Source organism: Hyperoodon ampullatus, assembly GCF_949752795.1.
Source record: "Hyperoodon ampullatus genome assembly, chromosome: X".
Taxonomy (NCBI): Eukaryota; Metazoa; Chordata; class Mammalia; order Artiodactyla; family Ziphiidae; genus Hyperoodon; species Hyperoodon ampullatus.
In genome coordinates, this window is record NC_136913.1 from 12,306,477 (window position 1) to 12,325,860 (window position 19,384).

The 19,384-nt window shown below is 42.3% G+C and overlaps 1 protein-coding gene across 2 annotated transcripts in view; it reads left to right on the forward strand.

The window, feature by feature from the left end:
- OFD1 (OFD1 centriole and centriolar satellite protein) overlaps positions 1–5,759 on the forward strand; it is a 49,460-nt gene extending 43,701 nt beyond the window's left edge. Inside the window, exons 14-18 of one of the 2 annotated variants that reach the window (XM_079726927.1) lie at positions 432–551; positions 3,588–3,745; positions 4,543–4,701; positions 5,236–5,303; positions 5,613–5,759. In XM_079726927.1, the coding sequence (XP_079583053.1) occupies positions 432–551; positions 3,588–3,745; positions 4,543–4,701; positions 5,236–5,303; positions 5,613–5,655 (548 nt within the window). In that variant the 3' untranslated portion in view covers positions 5,656–5,759. Of the gene's footprint in view, positions 1–431; positions 552–3,587; positions 3,746–4,542; positions 4,702–5,235 lie in introns of both variants that reach the window. The other variant, XM_079726926.1, reaches the window with a different exon arrangement.
- Positions 5,760–19,384: the final 13,625 nt, after the last annotated feature.

The window sequence follows — 19,384 nt, forward strand, 5'->3', positions numbered from 1 at the left end:
TTTGTATATTAACCTATTGTTTGCCTTGTGAGCTTCATCCTCGAGTCTGAGTGTATAGTATTTTGAACAGGTAAACGAAAGGGCTTAGTATGTTTTACCAAATCTTTGTAATGAACTTCATTAACTTTGTTAAATCATTGATATTTAAATAGAATTCAAATGATTATCTGCCAAGCCAGGTGAATTCTTCTGTCACTGGATTGATTTTCCTACTGGGTAACAAATTGAATTTGTAAATGAATCTCCTAAGAATGCTTTGAGAAACAGGTACATTGGCAAGTGGCTAGGATGACTTCCTAGAATCCTGTAAGGAAAGAGCTGGCCCAGTTGCTTTGTCTGAAACTTAAGTGCTCAGCAAGGAGTTATCCACCCTCCCTTCTCTTGCTGCTGCTGTGAAGGACTCATGGGGGACTCGTTTGCACCTCCTGTAGATGCAGGGAACGTGCCGAGGCAGTTTGAGATGGACGGCCTCCATCCTGATGGCAACATGCCTCATGTGGACGGTGCTGCAGCCACTGTGCCTGCCAGACCTGTCTCTTCTCAGTACCCAAGTAAGTTTTTCTTTAACTAACGAGATATGTTAATAATAATATTTAATATTTTTCTTTGTGTCTCTTTGCTTCCTTCATGCCTTAAAAACTTAGGAAAGTTAACCCTTTATATTTCAGTCTTCAGAAAAGCTGATGATATTGGAGGAAAAGTGATCATCAGACTTCACTTGTCTGGACCACTTTGTCTCTCCCCTTCCCTTCTCCAGACTCCCCCCTTCCCTTAGCAGCATGTGGAGGGGGAGATGGGAGCTTTGGTTCGGGGCTGGGCCAATAGCCAGGTCCTTTTCTCCTTGGATCAAAGTGCTGAAGCCTTATACTGGCAATTCCTCAAGTAAAACTACCTACTAGTCGTTTGCAAACGTTCGGAGAACATCATCCCCCAAACCTACGTAAAGCCTCTTGTAAGCAGTTTGTTTGAAGTCACAGTACTCAGGAATATGTGAGTTGCTGACAGAAGCAAGAGATTTTTGAGAGGGTTGATTTTGCTGCTTCCAGTGTAAATCATTCTGGAAAGCACTCTTTCAGGGCAACTTGATCAAGAGCTTTTTCTGTGCTGGGCACTTTCATGGGGGCTGGGAATTCAGCAGTGAACCAGCCCAAGTCCCTGCTTCACGGAGCTTCTAGTGGAAGGCTGGGACGGTCAGCAGGCCATCACCAAGGACCTCCACTCGGATGGGTACTGAGTAGGGATGGTGGCCACCTGAGAGCAGACCTGATGGGCAGCCATCTGGCAGAGATGGGAATAAAAATAATAGAATAGGGCTTCCCTGGTGGCGCAGTGGTTGAGAGTCCGCCTGCCGATGCAGGGGATACGGGTTCGTGCCCCGGTCTGGGAGGATCCCACGTGCCGCGGAGCGGCTGGGCCCGTGAGCCATGGCCGCTGAGCCTGCGCGTCCGGAGTCTGTGCTCCGCAACGGGAGAGGCCACAGCAGTGAGAGACCCGCGTACCACAAAAAATAATAATAATAATAGAATAAGGGCAACCAACTGAGTAGATAGGCGTTCTGCCTCTGAGATGGAATGGAGATTATAATAATGGCTTTTAAAATGATTATTAAGTAGTGTGGCTACATTTTGATCATTGAGAAATTCTCTGCTGTTCATTTCACCTCTGCATCTGGGCCCAAAGAGAAATGAAAAGGCTGAAACTTGGTATCTTTGAGGTGCCCAGTGGAAAAGCTTCTCTTTTTTTTTTTTTTTAAACTCTTAGTCCAAAGAGGTTTTTGTCCAAGAGGTTTTTTTATGCCACTCTGCAGCCACAAAGTATACCCCACGGCAAAGAAGGAGCCCTTTTTTCTTCCTTCTTTAACTTTTTAAATTGGCACCAAACAGCATTCCTATCTGAGATCACCGTTCCATGGGAGAAAGCGACACCATCTGGGAGTGACCCTTCTCCCCCAGCAAGGAGGCAGAAGGTTGCATTTCTGCCTGTGGAAATGACCAGCTGCCGCCTCTGGTGTCCAAGTTCATGGCCAGGATCAAGGGACAGAGAAGACTGTTACCTCTCTCCTATTAGGAAAGCTAGCTCAGTTCTGTTGGTGATGTAGAACAGGGCATGGCAAAGAGGTTCAAAGTCCTCTGGTGAATCTACGAGTTTGTCTGTTTCTCAGCATTGTTTAGTGGGGAAGAAATGAGGTTGTAGGCCAGAGCTGGCGGAGAAAGGTCAGCATAGTCATCAGCGGGACTGGAATTTAATTAAACCTGTGAGGCGCAGGGACTTGTGCTGTGGGCTATAGGGAGGCGACAGATAATTAAAGCATGCGCCTCGCCTGGAAGGAATAGAAGGAGTAAAAAGATACACAGGTTTTTGGACAAGGCAGGCACGAAATACCGTGTGAACATGGCGCTGGAGAGGCTTCCTGTCCCTGTGGGGACACGTAGGCGCGCTTGGGTTGGGGCTCGCGGGGTAGGTAGGGTTTTGTGGGAGGGGTGGCGGGGGAGGGAGCGCGTCGGGTCGGGCAGCCCGCGGACGTGAGGGTGGGAGCAGGCAAGAGCAGCTGGAGTCGGGGATTGGTGAGTGTGCTGGCGCAGGTATAGGGTGTTTCAGGTGCAGGAGTGGTGGTGACGGGGAGGAAGTCAGTGCAGAAAGAAAAAGGCAGGGTGTCGGGGCCTAGGCTGCCGTGGGTGTGGACCCTGCCGGAGCAGAGACGGCGCACAGCAAATCCTGGCCTTCGGGGAGTGACTGGTGCTAACGAAGCGGGAGGGCTTGAAGGCCGAGCGACTGGTGTCGGGGAGAGCGTAGACTCCGGTATTGGAGCTGTGCAGGAGCTGGTGGTCAGGACCCTCACCGCAGCAGCGGGAGCCGGAGGCAGAAGCCGTAAGCCCTGGTGGCTTGGTGGGCAGAGCGTAGAAAGAGCGCAGTGAAAGGGACAGGAATGCAGCTGGCAGGGAACTGCCCCGCTGACAGCACAGATGTGAGGCCTGGGAAAGAGATCAGGACGAGAGAGAATGTGTGGGGATGACCAGGACGGAGGCGGTAACCAAAATCCTAGGGAGGGATCAGCCTGGAGGAAGTGGGGTGGCGGCAAAGTGGCCCAAGCGGGGAAGCGGGGAGGGTGGTGGTGTTGTCGTGCTCCGGGCCCAGGAGACCTGAGTGCCTCTGTGGGAGTGGGTGGCAGGTGGGGAGTGACAAAAGTGCTGTGGAAGTAAATGGGGACGAATGTGTGTGCATCAGAATTCTAAGGATGGCCCCATTGGGCTTCGAAACCAATGCAGAGGCAGAAATGCAGGGCTCGCCTTGGCAAGGATGGAGGAGGGAGGAGATGGGGGCGGAGGGGAGGACAGTGGATGTCGTGGTGCTGAGGATGACCTGGGCTCATCTCAGTGAGGTGAGAGGTGGGCGGGGCTCGCTGCCGGGAGTGGGTCTGGAGCCTCTAAGGCCGTGAGGGGGGAGCAGTTGCTCAAAGCAGGTGCACAGAGGCGGCCGAGAATCACGCGGTCTCCCTGGGGCTTGGCAAGGCCCCTGCCAAAGCCGATCCCACGTTTGTTTGAAAAATCTGTTGGAAGCTGTTGATTCTTTATTTTCTGTCCCGTTAGGTGTAGATCAGAAACCACTTGGAGAACAGGAGGAAGAAGAAACAATACAGGAACAACAAACAAAGGAACGAAGTCAGGGAGAAGAGCAGAGGCAGAGCGGGTGGCAAGAAGCTCTGGAAAGGGAACGGCAAGAAGTAGAAGAGTTGGATCAGGAGAGGGTGAGGATGCGCAGTGAGTTCTCTGTGCTAGCCGCCTCGTGGCCCCCTGCAGCACGTGCCCTGCTCTTGGGAGGGTGAGTCCTTCGTGTGTCCTGAAGTCCTAGGAGTGGCAGGTAAGTGAATAAGCCACTGGTGGCCTCCGAACCTCTTCTTTGCTGGAGAGCGCTGAGGACGGCTGCGGGGCGTGCAGGCTTCGTGCCTTTCCCGGTTCAGGGTGGCGTGGCCGGCCCCATTCCTGCCTTTCCCGGTTCAGGGCGGCGTGGCCGGCCCCATTCACGTGCATCCTCATCTGGTTCTGAAAACTGGCTCGTAAACGAGGAGGACCTTGTTTTGCCGTTGATCTTCTCGTTGTAAATGAGGTTGAAAGAAGAGACTCCCAGGGTTGGCTAGCTGGGACTCAAGGAACCCTGGGGAGGTGGCTTCCGGGGCACCCCTGCCCTCTGCCTTTGGTGCTCTTCTGGCCCTGATTCTGGTCCCAGATGGGTGACTCGGGCCACTTCGCCTGCCTGCTGAGGCTTATGTGAACTAATCTTCCGTGTGGAGGGTCCTTGGCCTCCTGGTTAATGTGGTCTACAGCACGGGACAGTTGAGGCAGATTAATCCCTTCCTTCATTGAGCTGACAAGTTTTTGTCCCCCTTTGATAGTAGCAATGACTTCAGTTAAAAAAAGAAACAGTTCTCTGGCATGCAGGTTGTACTTAAAAGGATCAGGATTATATTACTATGCATTTTTCAACCCTTAGAAGTTTTAAAAGATGTCATTGTATATTTCTTATTTTGGTCCTCACCTATTTCAGAGGCTAACTGAAGGATCATTGAAGATGGAAATGGAAAAAGAATTCGAAATGAGCATTCAGGAAACGAAAGACAAATCTAAATCTGTCTGTAGTGAAAATCCTTTAGAGAAGTACATGAAGATCCTCCAACAGGGTCAAGACCAGGACACCACAGATAAGGTGCCGATGCTGTGGACGGGCGTCTGTGGGTGTGGGTGCCGAGGGCTTCTGTGGTTTACTTGAAACCTGGGGGGATAAGGATCTGCCTTCTCCACTGGGGACAAAGGTAAAAGCATAGAAAGTCCAGAGTTCACATGGAGCCTCAGTACACTCCTGACAAAATGTCATCCCTTTTCCTTGGGTAAAAGATTGAAGAGATTTTGATTTGTCAAAGTTTGTGAAAGTTGGGATGTCTCTTATTATTTTAAGAACAAGAAATAAATGTAATGAAAGCCCTATGGACAAATACTCAACGTATTAGCCCTAAGACAGTAATATTTTATGTAAGTCTAAAGTACTATGGGTGTTGAGAATGCCTTCCAGGTAGTCTATTCTGATGTGCTTGCTAAATGTCATGTTTAAAAGTCCACTGCTTGTTTAGACTCTTAAATTACATATATATTTCAAAAATAGTTCTTAGAGAAATCATAAAGCGTTTAATAAAATGAATCCACATCTAATTGCAAAATTCTTCTCCCCACCCCTTTGTGTCAGAGTTCAAAAAAGGTGGTCATAGAGGGCTCACAAGTGGACACACTGCCATCTAGTGACAAATGTGAAAGGTATGGCGTCGCCTACGTTGTGTTCTTGTGCAAACCATTATCGTATTGCTGCTTTTGTCAGCCAGGGAAAGGTTCAGATATTTGAGTCTGCCTTTAAGAAACGGAATCAGTCAAAATGACTGACTTACAAAAAAAAAAAAAAAAAAAAAAGATCGATTGCATTTTGTAACCTGTGAAATTGCTACTGATGCATACCGTAAGCAAGGGCAGAAATCCCACAGGGAAGGAAAGAGAGCATGACAGAGATCCCTGAATAAACTTAACAAGAATTTAACAAATTTTTAAATTTTTTGTCTTTCCCTAATTTAGTTTGACAGGCTTTTCTCAAGAGGAACCAGATGACACTTGGTAACCGTGTTCTTGCTGTGTAGCTTCTTACTCAGATACCGTAACTAAAGGCCTATGATTTCTCTGTGATAAGACAAAATTCTCAATAAAAAAATCATGTGTGATCCAGTGTGATTTTTTTTTCATAATTCTATTTGGTACTATAGTGTATAAATGAAAAATAAGCTAGTTAAGTGATATCTCTGTGGGGGGGGATGAATTGGGAGATTGGGATTGACATATATACACTAATATGTATAAAATAGATAACTAATAAGACCATGCTGTATAAAAAATAAAATACAATTCAAAAAAAAAACAAAGGGATACCTCTTCAGCATGTCTCATTCTTAGGCCCTTCATTACACTGAAATGAGCTGCTATTTTTTTTTTTTCCATTTTTGTCTTAGGTTATGTCTACTTGAAAACTTACCTTATTGGTCAGGTTCTAGGCCTGCATTTTGGAAGTTTCAGCTGTGTTCCTTCCTCTCCAGACTCGGGCTACCAGCTGTATAGTCACCAAAAAGTGCACACAGAACTCCTCTGAGGGTCCTGGCCTTAGGGGTTTTCCAGGACGTGAGACTTTCAGTGCTAACCGGTGGTCACCCAGCATCTAGCACAGGCAGGGCTGGTCTGGTCTGTCTGCCCAGTAAAACCCTAGAGGATTCCTTTCCCTTTACGTATACAGACTGGGCTCAATTGTTGTTGCCGGTGAAACTTGTTTGGCCGTTAAGTTCCATAACAAAGCGGGAAGGAGATTTGGGGGTGTTTATTATTCCTTAGGCTTCTAAGGAATTTTTCATGCAAGTATACCTTTGAAAATACTGTGAAGAAATAAGTTGTCCGGGCATCGTTCATTATTACACTTAGCCCATCATACATTGAGCCTCATCGGCACCAGGAACTTGGCATCTTCTCTTTCAACAGCACCTCAGGTAACTTTCTTTTTTCTTTCCAGCTTTGAGATATAATGGACATATAACATTGTGTGGGTTTAAGCTATAGAACATGTTGGTTTGATATACTTCTATTGCAAACTGATAAACACCATAGCATTAACACCTGCACCATGCCACATAATTACCACTTGGTGACAACATTTAAGATCTACTCTCAGCAACTTTCAAGTATAATCACCCTGCTGTACATTAGATCCCCTGAACTGACTCATCTTCCAACTGCAAGTTTGTGCTCTTAGACCAACATCTCTTCCCCACCCCCAGCCCTTGGCAACCACCATTTTTGTCTGTTTCTACGAGTTCAGCTTTTTTAGATTCCACATATAAGTGAGATCATACAGAACTTGTCTTTGTCTACCTTGTGTCACTTAACATAATGCCCTCAAGGTCCAGCCATGTTGGTGCAAATGGCAGAATTTCCTTTTTTCTCATGGCTGAATAATATTCCATTGTGGGTATGTATACCACATTTTCTTTATTCATTCATCCTTTGATGGACGCTCAGGTCATTTCCTATCTTGGCTATTGTGAATAATGCTGCAGTGAGCATAGCAATGCAGATATCTCTTCAAGATTGTGTTTTCATTTCCTTTAAATACCCAGAAGTGGAATTGCTAGATCATATGGTAGTTCCATTTTTAATTTTTTGAGGAAACTCCATAGTGTTTTCATAGTGGCTGTACCAATTTACATTCCTACCAGCGGTGCACAAGGGTCCCCTTTTTCCACATCGTCAACACTTGTTATCGCTTATCTTTTTGATGATAGCTATTTAAACACGTATAAGGTGATATCTCATTGTGGTTTGGATTTGCATTGCCCTGATGATAAGTTGAGCACCTTTTCATGTACCTGTTAGCCACTCGTATGTTGTCTCTGGAGAAATTGTCCATTTAGTTCCTCTGCCCATTTTTTTAATTGAATGGCTTGGGGTTTTTTTTGTTTTTTGTTTTTTTTGCTATTGAGTTGTATGAGTTCTTTATATGTTTTGGATATTATTCCTTTATCAGAAACATGGTTTGCAAATATTTTCTCCCATTCTGTAGATTCCCTTTTCATTTTGTTGATTATTTCCTTTGCAGAACCTCTTTAATTAATGTAGTCTCACTTGTTTGATTGGATACAAAAAGCAAAAATAAAGAAAATCATCATCAAGACCAATGTTTACCCCCTATGTTTTCTTCTAGGAATTTTATGGTTTCAGGTCTTAAGTTCAAGTCTTTAATCTATTTGGAGTTGATTTTTGTGTATGGTGTAAGATAGGGGTCAAGTTTCATTCTTTTGCACTCGCCTATACAATTTTCCCAACACCACTTATTGATGAGGCTATTTTTTCCCTCTTACATGGTCTTGGCTCCTTTGTTAGAAATCAATTGACCATATATACATGGGTTTATTTCTGGGCTCTGTATTCGGTTCCATTGATCTATATGTCTGTTTTTATGCCAATAGCATACTGTTTTGATTACTATAGCTTTGTTGTATAGCTTGAGGTCAGGAAGAATGATGCTTCCAACTGTGTTTTTTCTTAAAATTGCTTTACCTATATGGGGTTTTATTTTATTTTGTGGTGTAATTTACAATTACTAACTATAGCATTGTTTCTTCTATTTCTGTGAAAAATGCCTTTCAAATTTTCATAGGGATTGCATTAAATCTGTAGATTGCTTTGGGGAGAATGGACACTTTAACAATATTCTTCCAGTGCACGAGCATGGAATATCTTTCCATTTATTTGTATTGTCTTCAGTTTCTTTCATCAGCGTCTTATAGTTTTCAGTGTGCAGATCTTTGCTCTCCTTGGTTAAATTTATTTCTAAGTGTTTTACTCTTTTTAAAATTTATTTATTATACAGCAGGTTCTTATTAGTTATCTGTTTTATACATATTAGTGTATATATGTGAATCCCAATCTCCCAATTCATACCACCACCACCAACCCCCCCTCCCCCCCACTTCCCCCCTTGGGTCCATACGTTTGTTCTCTACATCTTTGTCTCTATTTCTGCCTTGCAAACTGGTTCATCTGTACCATTTTTCTAGATTCCACATATATGCGTTAATATACGGAATTTGTTTTTCTTTTTCTGACTGACTTCACTCTGTATGACAGTCTCTAGGTGCATCCACGTCTCTACAGATGACCCAATTTTGTTCCTTTTTATGGCTGAGGAATATTCCATTGTATATATATATACCACATCCTCTTAATCCATTCGTCTTTCCATGGGCATTTAGGTTGGTTCCATGACCTGGCTGTTGTAAATAGTGCTGCACTGAACACTGGGGTGCATGTGTCTTCTTGAATTATGGTTTTCTCTGGGTATATGCCCAGTAGTGGGATTGCTGGGTCATATGGTAATTCTATTTTTAGTATTTTAAGGAACCTCCATACTGTTCTCCCTAGTTGCTATATCAATGTACATTCCCACCAATAGTGGAAGAGGGTTCCTTTTGTCCACACCCTCCCCAGCATTTGTAGTTTGTAGATTTTCTGATGATGCCCATTCTAACTGGTGTGAGGTGATAGCTCATTGTAGTTTTGATGTGCATTTCTCTAATTAGTGATGTTGGGCATCTTTTCATGTGCCTCTTGGCCATCTGTATGTGTTCTTTGGAGAAATGTCTATTTAGGTCTTCTGCCCATTTTTGGATTGGGTTTGTTTTTTTAATATTGAGCTGCATGAGCTTGTTTTACTCTTTTTGATGTAATTGTAAATGGTGTGTTTGCTTAATTTTTTTCTGATAGTTCATCGTTAATATTCATTGCCTAATTGCTCTGGCTAGGTCTTCAAGTACTATGTTGAATAAAGTGGCGAGAGTACACATCCTTGTCTTGTTCCTGATCTTAGAGGAACAGCTTTCAGCTTCTCACTGTTGAGAATGATGGTACACCTGGGGACTTGTCTCTCATATGTAGCTTTTATTATGTTGTGGCACATTCCCTCTATACTCAGTTTGTCGAGAGTTTTTTTTTTTATCATGAAAGGATGTGGAGTTGTGTCATCTAATGCGACAGTCATGTTATTTTTATCCTTCATTTTGTTAAGGTAGTGTTTTGCATTGATTGACCTGCCCATGTTGAACGATCCTTGCATCCCTAGACTAAATCTCATTTGATCATGGTGTGTGATCTTTTTAAGGTCCTCTTGAATTATGTTTGCTAATGTTTTGTTGAGGATTTTTGCATCTATGTTCATCAAGCATATTGACCTGTAATTTTCTTATAGTGTCTTTGTCTGATTTGTGTCTTGGGTTAATGCTAGACTTATAAAATGAGTTTGGAAGTGTTCCCCCCTCTTCTATTTTTTAGAGGAATTTGAGAAGAATTGGAGTTAACTCTTTAAATGTTTAGTAGAATTCACCAGTGAATCCATCTGATCTTTGTTGGGAGATTTCTGATTACTGATTCAGTCTCCTTACTAGTAATTGGTATCTCCAAATTTTCTATTTCTTCATGATTCAGTCTTGGAAGGTTGTATTTTTCTGGGAATTTATCCATTTCTGCTAGGTTGTCCAATCTGTTGGCATTTCATTGTTCACTGCCATCTCTTATGATCCTGTGTACTTGTGTGGTATCAGTTGTAATGTCTCCTCTTTCGTTTATAATTGAGTCCTCTCCTTTTTTTTTTTTGGCTAATCTAGCTAAAGGCTTGTCAGTTTTGTTTTTAAAAAACCAGTTCTTAGCTTCATTGGTCTTTTCTATTGTCTTTTTAGTCTCTATTTCATTTATTTGCACTCTGATCTTTATTTTCTTCCTTTTGCTAACTTTGGGCTTAGTTCTTTTTCTAGTTCCTTGAGGTGTAAAGTTAGGTTGGGTATTTGACATCTTTCTTGTTTCTGAATGTAGACGTTTATTGCTCTGAACTGCCCTACTAGAATAGCTTTTGCTGCATCCCATAAGTTTTGGTATATTGTGTTTCCATTTTCATTTGTCTCAAGAAGCTTTTTGATTTCTCTTGCTTTATTTTTCAACCCATTTGTTGTTCAGGAGCATGTTGTTTAATTTTCATGTATTTTTGAATTTTCCAGTTTTTCTTCTCATAATCCATTTTTAGTGTCATACCATCGTAGTTGGAAAAGATGCTTGGTATATGATTTCAGTCCTCTTAAATTGGTTAAGACTCGTGTTGTGGCCTAACATATGACCTGTTCTAGAGACTATTCCACGTATGCTTGAGAAGAATGTGTTTTGCTCCTGTTGGATGGAATGTTCTCTAAATGTCTATTAAGTCCATTTGGTCCAACATGTTATTTCATCCAGTGTTTCCTTACTGACTTTCTGTCTGGATTATGTATCCATTGTTGAAAGTGGGGTATTGAAGCCCCCTATTGTTATTGTATTGTGATCTAATTCTCCCTTCAGGTCTGTGTGTGTATATATATGTGTGTGTGTATATATATATGTATGTATATAGTTAATATATATATAATACATGTTTTTTGGCTGCACCATGCGGCTTATGGGATCTTAGGACCCCAACCAGGTATGGAACCTGGGCCTTCAGCAGTGAAAGCACCACGTCCTAACCACTGGACCACCAGGGAATCCCCTAGTCTGTTGATATTTGCTTTATATATTTAGGTGCTCTTATGTTGGGTACATAAATATTTACGAACGTTATATTCTTTTGGTGAACTGACCTCTATATCATTACATAATGACCTTCTTTGTCTATTGTTACAGTCTTTGGCTTAAAGTCTACTTTGTCCAATAAAAGTATAGCTACCTCTGCTTTCCTTTGGCTTCTATTTGCGTGGAATTTTTTTTTTCCCCTCCCTTCACTTTTTTTTTTTTTTTTAGTATTTATTTATTAATTTGGCTGCGCCGGGTCTTAGTTGCGGCACACGAGATCTTCGTTGTGGCATGTGGGATCTTTAGTTGCAGCATATGGGATCTAGTTCCCTGACCAGGGATCGAACCTGGGTCCCCTGCTTTGACAGTGTGGAGTCTTAACCACTGGACCACCAGGGAAGTCCCTCCCTCCCTTCACTTAAAAAAAAAATTTTCAGTATTACTGCATTTTTTTTTGGTCTTGTTTATGGATGTTTCTTTGCTATGGCGGCAGCGAGGGGAGAAAAGGGAAACTTTCTTCATGCATGCACAAAGGGTGTGATATTGACTGAAGATGGCGAAAATTTCTCAATGTGCTTGCACTGGCTGAGGCTGGCCTATGGTGAAACTTGGAAACAAATCCCAGTCCCCAGAACCAGCCAAACATGGGCCAGGATGCATGTTGGGGAGGGAGGAATCTGTCCCCTCCCTGGCAGTCAGACCCTGCCAAGGGACATTGGAAAAAAATACTTCCAGGGCGCCAGTCCACAGTCTGCGGCCCTGAGTGGAGAAATGTGCACCATGAGGATCGGGTCTGGCCATGAGCATCCGCCCTGCCATCCCAGTGCGTCCTGCTCACTTGACTGCTGGTTGTCTCTTCCCTTTACATTCAATCTGGTTTGTCCTTAAAGCTAAAGTGAGTCTCTTTTGGGCAGCATATTTATGGTTCATGGTTTTTTTTAAATCCATTCAGCCACTGTGTCTTTTTTTTTAAATTGAAGTAGAGTTAATTTACAGTGTTGTGTTAGTTTCAAGTGTACAGAAAAGTGATTCATTTCACTGTGTTTTTTAATCTGAGAATTGAGTCTGTTTACATTTAAAGTAATTATGGATAGGTATAGACTAACTTGCCATTTTATTGTTTTCTGATTGTTTTGTAATTCCTTTGTTTTTTCCTCTCTTGTTTTCTTCCTTTGTGATTTGATGATTTTCTGTAGTGTTATGCTTAGATTTATTTATCTTTTGTGTATGTGTTATAGGTTTTCACTTTGTGGTTACCCTGGGAATTACATAAAACATCTTATATTTATAACAGTCTATCTTAAGCTGATAACTTAATTTTGAACATATACAAAAGCTCTACATTTATACACTCCCTCCATTTTGTTTTTGATGTCACAATTTATCTTTCTTACATCGTGTATCCATTAACAAATTATTGTATAGTTATTTTCAATCCTTTTGTCTTTTAACCTTAATGCTAGAGTTACAAGTGATTTACCCACCACTATAACAACATTAGAGTATTTTGAATTTAACTATATATTTACCTTTATCAGTGAGTTGTATATCAATACTTTGATATGTTTTCCCATCACTAATTAGCATCCTTCCATTTTAGCTTGAAGAACTTCCTTTAACATTTCTTGTAAGACTGCTCTGGTGGTGATGAACTCCCTTCAGCCTTTGCTTGTCTGGAAAACTCTCTCTCCTTCAGTTGTGAAGCACAGCTTTGCTGGGTATAGTATCCTTGATTGGAAATTTTTCTCTTTGAGCAGTTTGCATATGTCATTTCATTCTCTCTTCTGGCCTGCACAGTTGCTGCTGATAATCTTATGGGTACTCCCTTATCTGTAACAAGATGTTTTTCTCTTGCTGTTTTTCAGATTCTTTTCTTGTCTTTAGCTTTTGACAATTCAAAATTAATGTGTCTCTGTGTGTGTCTCTTTGGATTCATCTTTTTTTGAACTCTCTGGACTTTGTGGATCTGGATGTTGCTTTCCCCGTGTTAGGGAAGTTTTCAGCCATTATTTCTTTCAATAAACTTCCTGCCCCTCTCTCGTCTCCGTCATTGACCTCTATAATGTATATAATTGGCTCACTTGATGGTGTCCTGTAAGTCCCTTAAGTTATCTTCATTCTTTTTCATTATTTTTTCTATTTGCTCCTCTGACTGGATAAATGCCAGTGACCTGTCTCCAAGTTTGCTTATCCTTTGGTTTAATCTAGTCTGCTGTTGAAGCCCTCTGTTGAATTTTTCAGTTATTGTATTCTTCAGCTATGTGATGTGTTTGGTGCTTTTAGGTATTTGTTGAAATTCTCACTTTGTTCATGCGTTGTTCTCCTGACCTCGGTGAGCATCTGTGTGACTGTTACTTTGAACTCTCAGGTAAGTCGCTTATTTCCATTTCATTAAGGTCTATTTCTGGAGTTTTATCTTGTTCTTTTGTTTGGAACATAGTCCATTGTTTCTTCATTTTCCTCGACTGTCTGTGCTGGTTTCTGTGCATTAGATAAAACAGCCACCTCTCCCAGGCTCGACAGAGTGGTCTCATGCAGGAGATGAACTTTGTTGATCAGCCCAGGGCAAGATTTTGGTTGCATCTCAAACCTTTGTAATAGTCCAAGCTGCCTTCTTTGTTCTTGGTGCTTCTTGGTAGTTGAGGGTGTGTTAAGACTGGTCAGTTTCCCAATGGGGAGGACCACAGTCAGCACCTAGATGCAGGTTGATTGGAAGCTGAACCGTCAGATGGCAGCTGGGGAAGTGTGTAGTTAGGCCCTTTCCTGGCGTAAACTGGGAGATATAGGGGTTTTTGCCTGCTCCCTCTGCACTTGGCCTGGGTGTATAGCTGCAGGGGGTGCTCCTGTGCCTGTTAAGAACTGTTGCTTTGTTTGCTACAGTCCTGTAGGCCTTGGGAATGCAAGCCCTATTGGGCATCAGAGCCAGACAATCTGGGTATCTGTCCCTCGGGCGGCAGCTGCTGAAGCTGGAGCACAGATGTGTGTATCAGCTCCTTCCTGGGAGATACTGGTGATTTGGAGCAGGCTAGAGGGAGTAGGTGGAGGAGGTATCCAGTGGATTTTTTGGTCTCTGGGGAGGATGGCAGTCAGCCCCTAGATGTGTGCTAAATTAGAAGCCTGGCTGTCAGACAACAGCTTTTAATACCTGCAAATAGACCCTTTTTAGGGAAAGACTAGGAGTTGCTGAGTCCTCTAGAGCTGACTAAGAACTCTGTTATAGTCTTGTGAGTTTCTTGGACGCAAATCCCAAAACTAGGTGCTTGGCAGGCGGGGGGGGTGCATTTCTTAGGTGGAAGTCTTAAAAGTTGGGGTGCTGGGGTGCTAGATGTCGGGTCCAAACCCTTTGCTTTTCAGGGAGAACTTTGGAGTTGGGAGTGCCCACCTGAGTGTATGGTGGTGTGCCAGTTAGGGTTTATGGTGAGAGTATGTCTGAGCCTTTTCTGCCTGTTTCGATGTGGGTATTTTCTTGTTTGCTAGATGTGTAAGAGCTCAGCTAGTTTTTTTTTTCTTTCTTTCAGAAAAACTTGCTCTGTGTGCGGTGGTATATTCGGTGTGTCCATGGGAGGAGGGGGAGTTCAGCAGCCTCCTAGGTCACTGTCTTAGACCTAAACCCTCAGATAACTTTTTTTTTTAATGTATTTATTTTTGGCTGCATTGGGTCTTCGTTGCTGCCAGCAGGCTTTCTCTAGTCGTGGCGAGCGGGGGCTACTCTTCATTGTGGTGTGTGGGCTTCTCATTGTGGTGGCTTCTCTTGTTGTGGAGCATGGGCTCTAGGCGCACGGGCTTCAGTAGTTGTGGCACATGGGCTCAGTAGTTGTGGCTCACGGGCTCTAGAGCGCAGGCTCAGTAGTTGTGGCGCACGGGCTTAGTTGCTCTGTGGCATGTGGGATCTTCCCGGACCAGGCCTCGAACGTGTGTCCCCTGCATTGGCAGGCGGATTCTTAACTACTGCGCCACCAGGGAAGCCATTCTCAGATAACTTTTTTTTTTTTTTTTCCCTCAGCACGCGGGCCTCTCACTGTTGTGGCCTCTCCCGTTGCGGAGCACAGGCTCCAGACACGCAGGCTCAGTGGCCATGGCTCACGGGCCCAGCCGCTCCGCGGCATGTGGGATCTTCCCGGACCGGGGCACAAACCTGTGTCCCCTGCATCGGCAGGCGGACTCTCAACCACTGCGCCACCAGGGAAGCCCCTCAGGTAACTTTTTAACACTTTCTAGTATTACTTACTTTCCCCCCCAGCTTATATTTTCAAAGCCCTTGTCTAAATAATATATTCTTTCAGTTTTCTAGCTTGGGGTTTGGTAGCTTCATTTTGTTTTTCTGTCAGTCAACTTAAATTCTAAGTAGTAGTTTGGTTTTTTTTTTTTTTATTTTTCTTGGAGTATAGTTGATTTACAATGCTGTTAGTTTCAGGTATACAGCAGAGTGAATCAGTTATACATATACATATATCCACTGGGTTTTTTTTTTAGATTGTTTTCCCATAGAGGCCATTACAGAGTATTGAGTAGAGTTCCCTGTGCTGTACAGTAGGTCCTTATTAGTTACCTATTTTATGTATAGTAGTGGGTATGTTAATCCCAAGCTCCTAATTTATCCCTCCCCTCAGCCTTTCCCCTTAGGAAACAAACTTACAGTTACCAATCTCTGTGACTCTACTTCTGTTTTGTAAATAAGTTCATTGGTACCCCTTTTTTTTTAGATTCCACATGTAAAGCCTAAGTAGTCGTCTTAACACTCCATGTGAGGTTAGAGTCTGTTTAAAGAAAAGTCAGTCATCTCTCTATGTAGCATTTCAGATGGCTGTATCATCTCGGATGCCTGTGAATACAGCTTTTGAAATGTGAGCCACTCCCCTCCAGGCTGCCTGCTGCTGCCTCCGCGAGACCCCCTGAACAGAGTCTAAGTCTTCCCCAGGTGGGTACAATAAAGTTTAAATATCAAAACGGGAAGGTTGAGGGGCAGTTTAGGAAAAGAATGTTGTTTGCCAAACCTGACTGACCTCTATTTGTATTTTTCTTTCCTTAAAACTTTCTGTAGTTTTACTCATCCTAATACGCATTTTGAAAAGTTACCTTAAATCTGTAATTTTTCACAAACTCCCAAGAACAAATTAGCCCTGCACTAGCTGGCAAAAGCTGCCACCATTTAGGAAGAGATAAGCGATAACAAAGCGGATGGCCTCTTTTAAATCTTAATACAGGCAGGCCTCGTTTTATTGCACTTTGCTTTATTGCGTGTCACATACTATGATTTTTACAAATTGATGGTCTGTGGCAACCCTGTGTCGAGCGAGTCTATCAGTGCTGATTTTCCAATGGGCATCTGCTCACATTGTGTCTTTGTGTCACATTTTGGTAAGTCTAACAAACAATATTTCAAACTCTCCACTAGCAAAAAGATTACCACTTGCTGAAGTCTCAGATGATGGGGTAACATTTTTGGCAATGAAGTCTCTTTTAATTAAGGTATGTATATTGTTTTTTTAGACCTAATGTTACTGCACATGCTACTAGACTACACAGCATAGTGTAAACATAACTTTTATATGCACTGGGAAACCAAAAAATTCATGTTACTCTGTGATAGTCGCTGTATTGCAGTGGTCTGGAACTGAACCCAGAGTGTCTGAGGTTTGCCTGGATTAGGACTATAATAGCATTAGAAAGCCCTGAAAGGATTTTTTTCAAAACTTCTACTGTGGAAACTTCGGTCATCACTCTTTAATGGACTTAAAGTATTTTGCTTGTTGGTGTTTACATGAGTAGGTCCCTCGTGTATAATTCTGACTTGATATTCATTTCTTATTTTTTTTATTTTATTTTTTTTTTGTGTGTGTGGTACGCGGGCCTCTCACTGTTGTGGCCTCTCCCGTTGCGGAGCACAGGCTCCGGACGCGCAAGGCTCAGCGGCCATGGCTCACAGACCCAGCCACTCCACGGCATGTGGGATCCTCCCAGACCGGGACACGAACCCGTGTCCCCTGCATCGGCAGGCGGACTCTCAACCACTGCGCCACCAGGGAAGCCCTTGATATTCATTTCTTAAACATCAAGTTGCACAAGGTATAACTAGAGAAATGGAAAAGTTTCTACTTCACCCTCTGGGGGTTGCTATATTTTGTGGCGGGATTGCTGTCAGTAATTAAGATAGTGCATGTGATCTTCTGTAACTTCATAACTGCACACAATGCTCCATAAGCAGAAGGTATTAAGCAGTGTGACCAACAGCATACTGCTTGGGCTCCTGCTGGCTCTCCTGCTGAGCGTGAATCAAGGGCGATGAGCCGGAGGCAGCACCTCAGTTAGAAACGTCAGTGTGTCAATAGTGACGAGAGCCAGTGGTTACTAAGGAAGGTCAGCTGTACAAAGTCTAAATGTATAATCATGCTGACAGATACGAGATGATAAAATGAAATACTAAGTAACAAATTTAGCTCTGTTGCTTTAGCGAATGGCTGTTTGCTCTAAATAGTTGTTCTCTCAGTAGTTTTTTTAAATTGAGGTACAGTTGATCTACAGTGCTGTGTTTCAGGTGTACAGCAAACTGATTTAGTTGTACATATCTATGTATATCTACTCTTTTTCAGACTCTTTGCCCTTACAGTTTATTACAAAACAGTGAGTATAGTTCCCTGTGCTTGTACACAGGAGGACCCTGTTGTGGAGTAGACGTCTAGATCCTGGGTTTGTAAAACAGCCAATGGGACATGGACCTTTATGAAGGTTCCTCACTGTTTCCAGTTTCCCCAAACTTAGAGCTTTGTGTTAATCCCATAACCAAGTATGAAGCTAGTCAGAAAAATTATATACTAAAGCGTGAGTGGCACTTGATGTAAAATACAGCCCAGTGGGTTACGGTGGTTTCTCAAATTGCTCTTGCTTTAAAAGAGGTTTCCGTCAGAAATGAAACATGTAGCAGTTAGAAACTTGATCTCCATACAAATGTGGAATCTTGATTACGCACACTGTTTAAAAATGACACCATACCGAGGACAGAGAAGGACACTATTTATGTTATGGTAAAAAGGCAAGTGAATGAAGCTATAATTTTTATTTCATTTCTCTTAATACATCCACAGCTATTGCCACCTAAATAGATCTTTAAAATAAGCATACACAAGTACTGACTATTATCTACAAATATTTATTGTAACACTTGAACTACAGGAAGCCCTTGGCACTGATAGAAAATATTGATTCACTGTTAGGTTACAAAAATTTATACATAGCAAAATTTAATGCTCTTTACATAAAAAATATTAGACTACTTAAACAAAACTTTCAAAAATTCCTGGTAATGGCTACCAGAATTAGAAAAGTAAAATTAGGCTTTAGACACTGCCTCTTCTAGAACACTGGACTCAAAACAGCACCTCCACTGCTGGAAAAAATATTTAAGTCTGTCATGCAACAGGAAAACAAAACACCAAGCTATTCTGGAACAACTGTTCTACACAGAAGAGAATGTCTCCCAATTAAAACGAAAAAAAAAAAGTCAAGATCCCAATAGGCATTTTTTTTTTAGGCATTAACAACACCAACAAAAAGAATCCAAATGAACTATTATACTTGATGTTCAATTTTAATAGCATCTGATAAAGGTATGCTTCCTTTCATTTTAACACATTTCTGCACATGGATACGTTTTAAAATCCAGGAAACAGCCAAACCACAAGTTAATTCTTAACATGAATATACATAGTTAACCCTATATTATGCAGCCCCCTTTAAAAAGCACTGATGCACCCAACAGTTATATGTATCATTACCTAAAGAACAACACAAAGTTTACCACCACTAATACTCGATACCTATAGTCACTTAATGTTCTGAAACAATGATTTAGAAGGCAAGTTTCTTTCGAAGATGGCTTAAAACTCAAGCAGTTGGGTTTCTTTGTTGTTGTTGTTTTTGTGGGGGGTTTTTGGGTTTTTTTTTTTTTTGCTGAACACTGAACTTTATTATTCCAGGAAACTAAGACTTAGATAAGAAAAAGTGAAATAAATACCAACCCTAATTGAAATTACTTCAGTATTCAAGTGTATAAAAGTAGGTGGTGTGCGGTCTGTTGGTCATTCGGTTTTAGCTATAGTTGGTATGAAACTGTAAACTCACTATTCAGACCACGTAAAAACGGTTTTGAGTGGTGGTCATTTTAATAAGGTAACACTTCTCCATTAAGAAAAACATTTGTGGAACAAAATTCTATGAAGGAT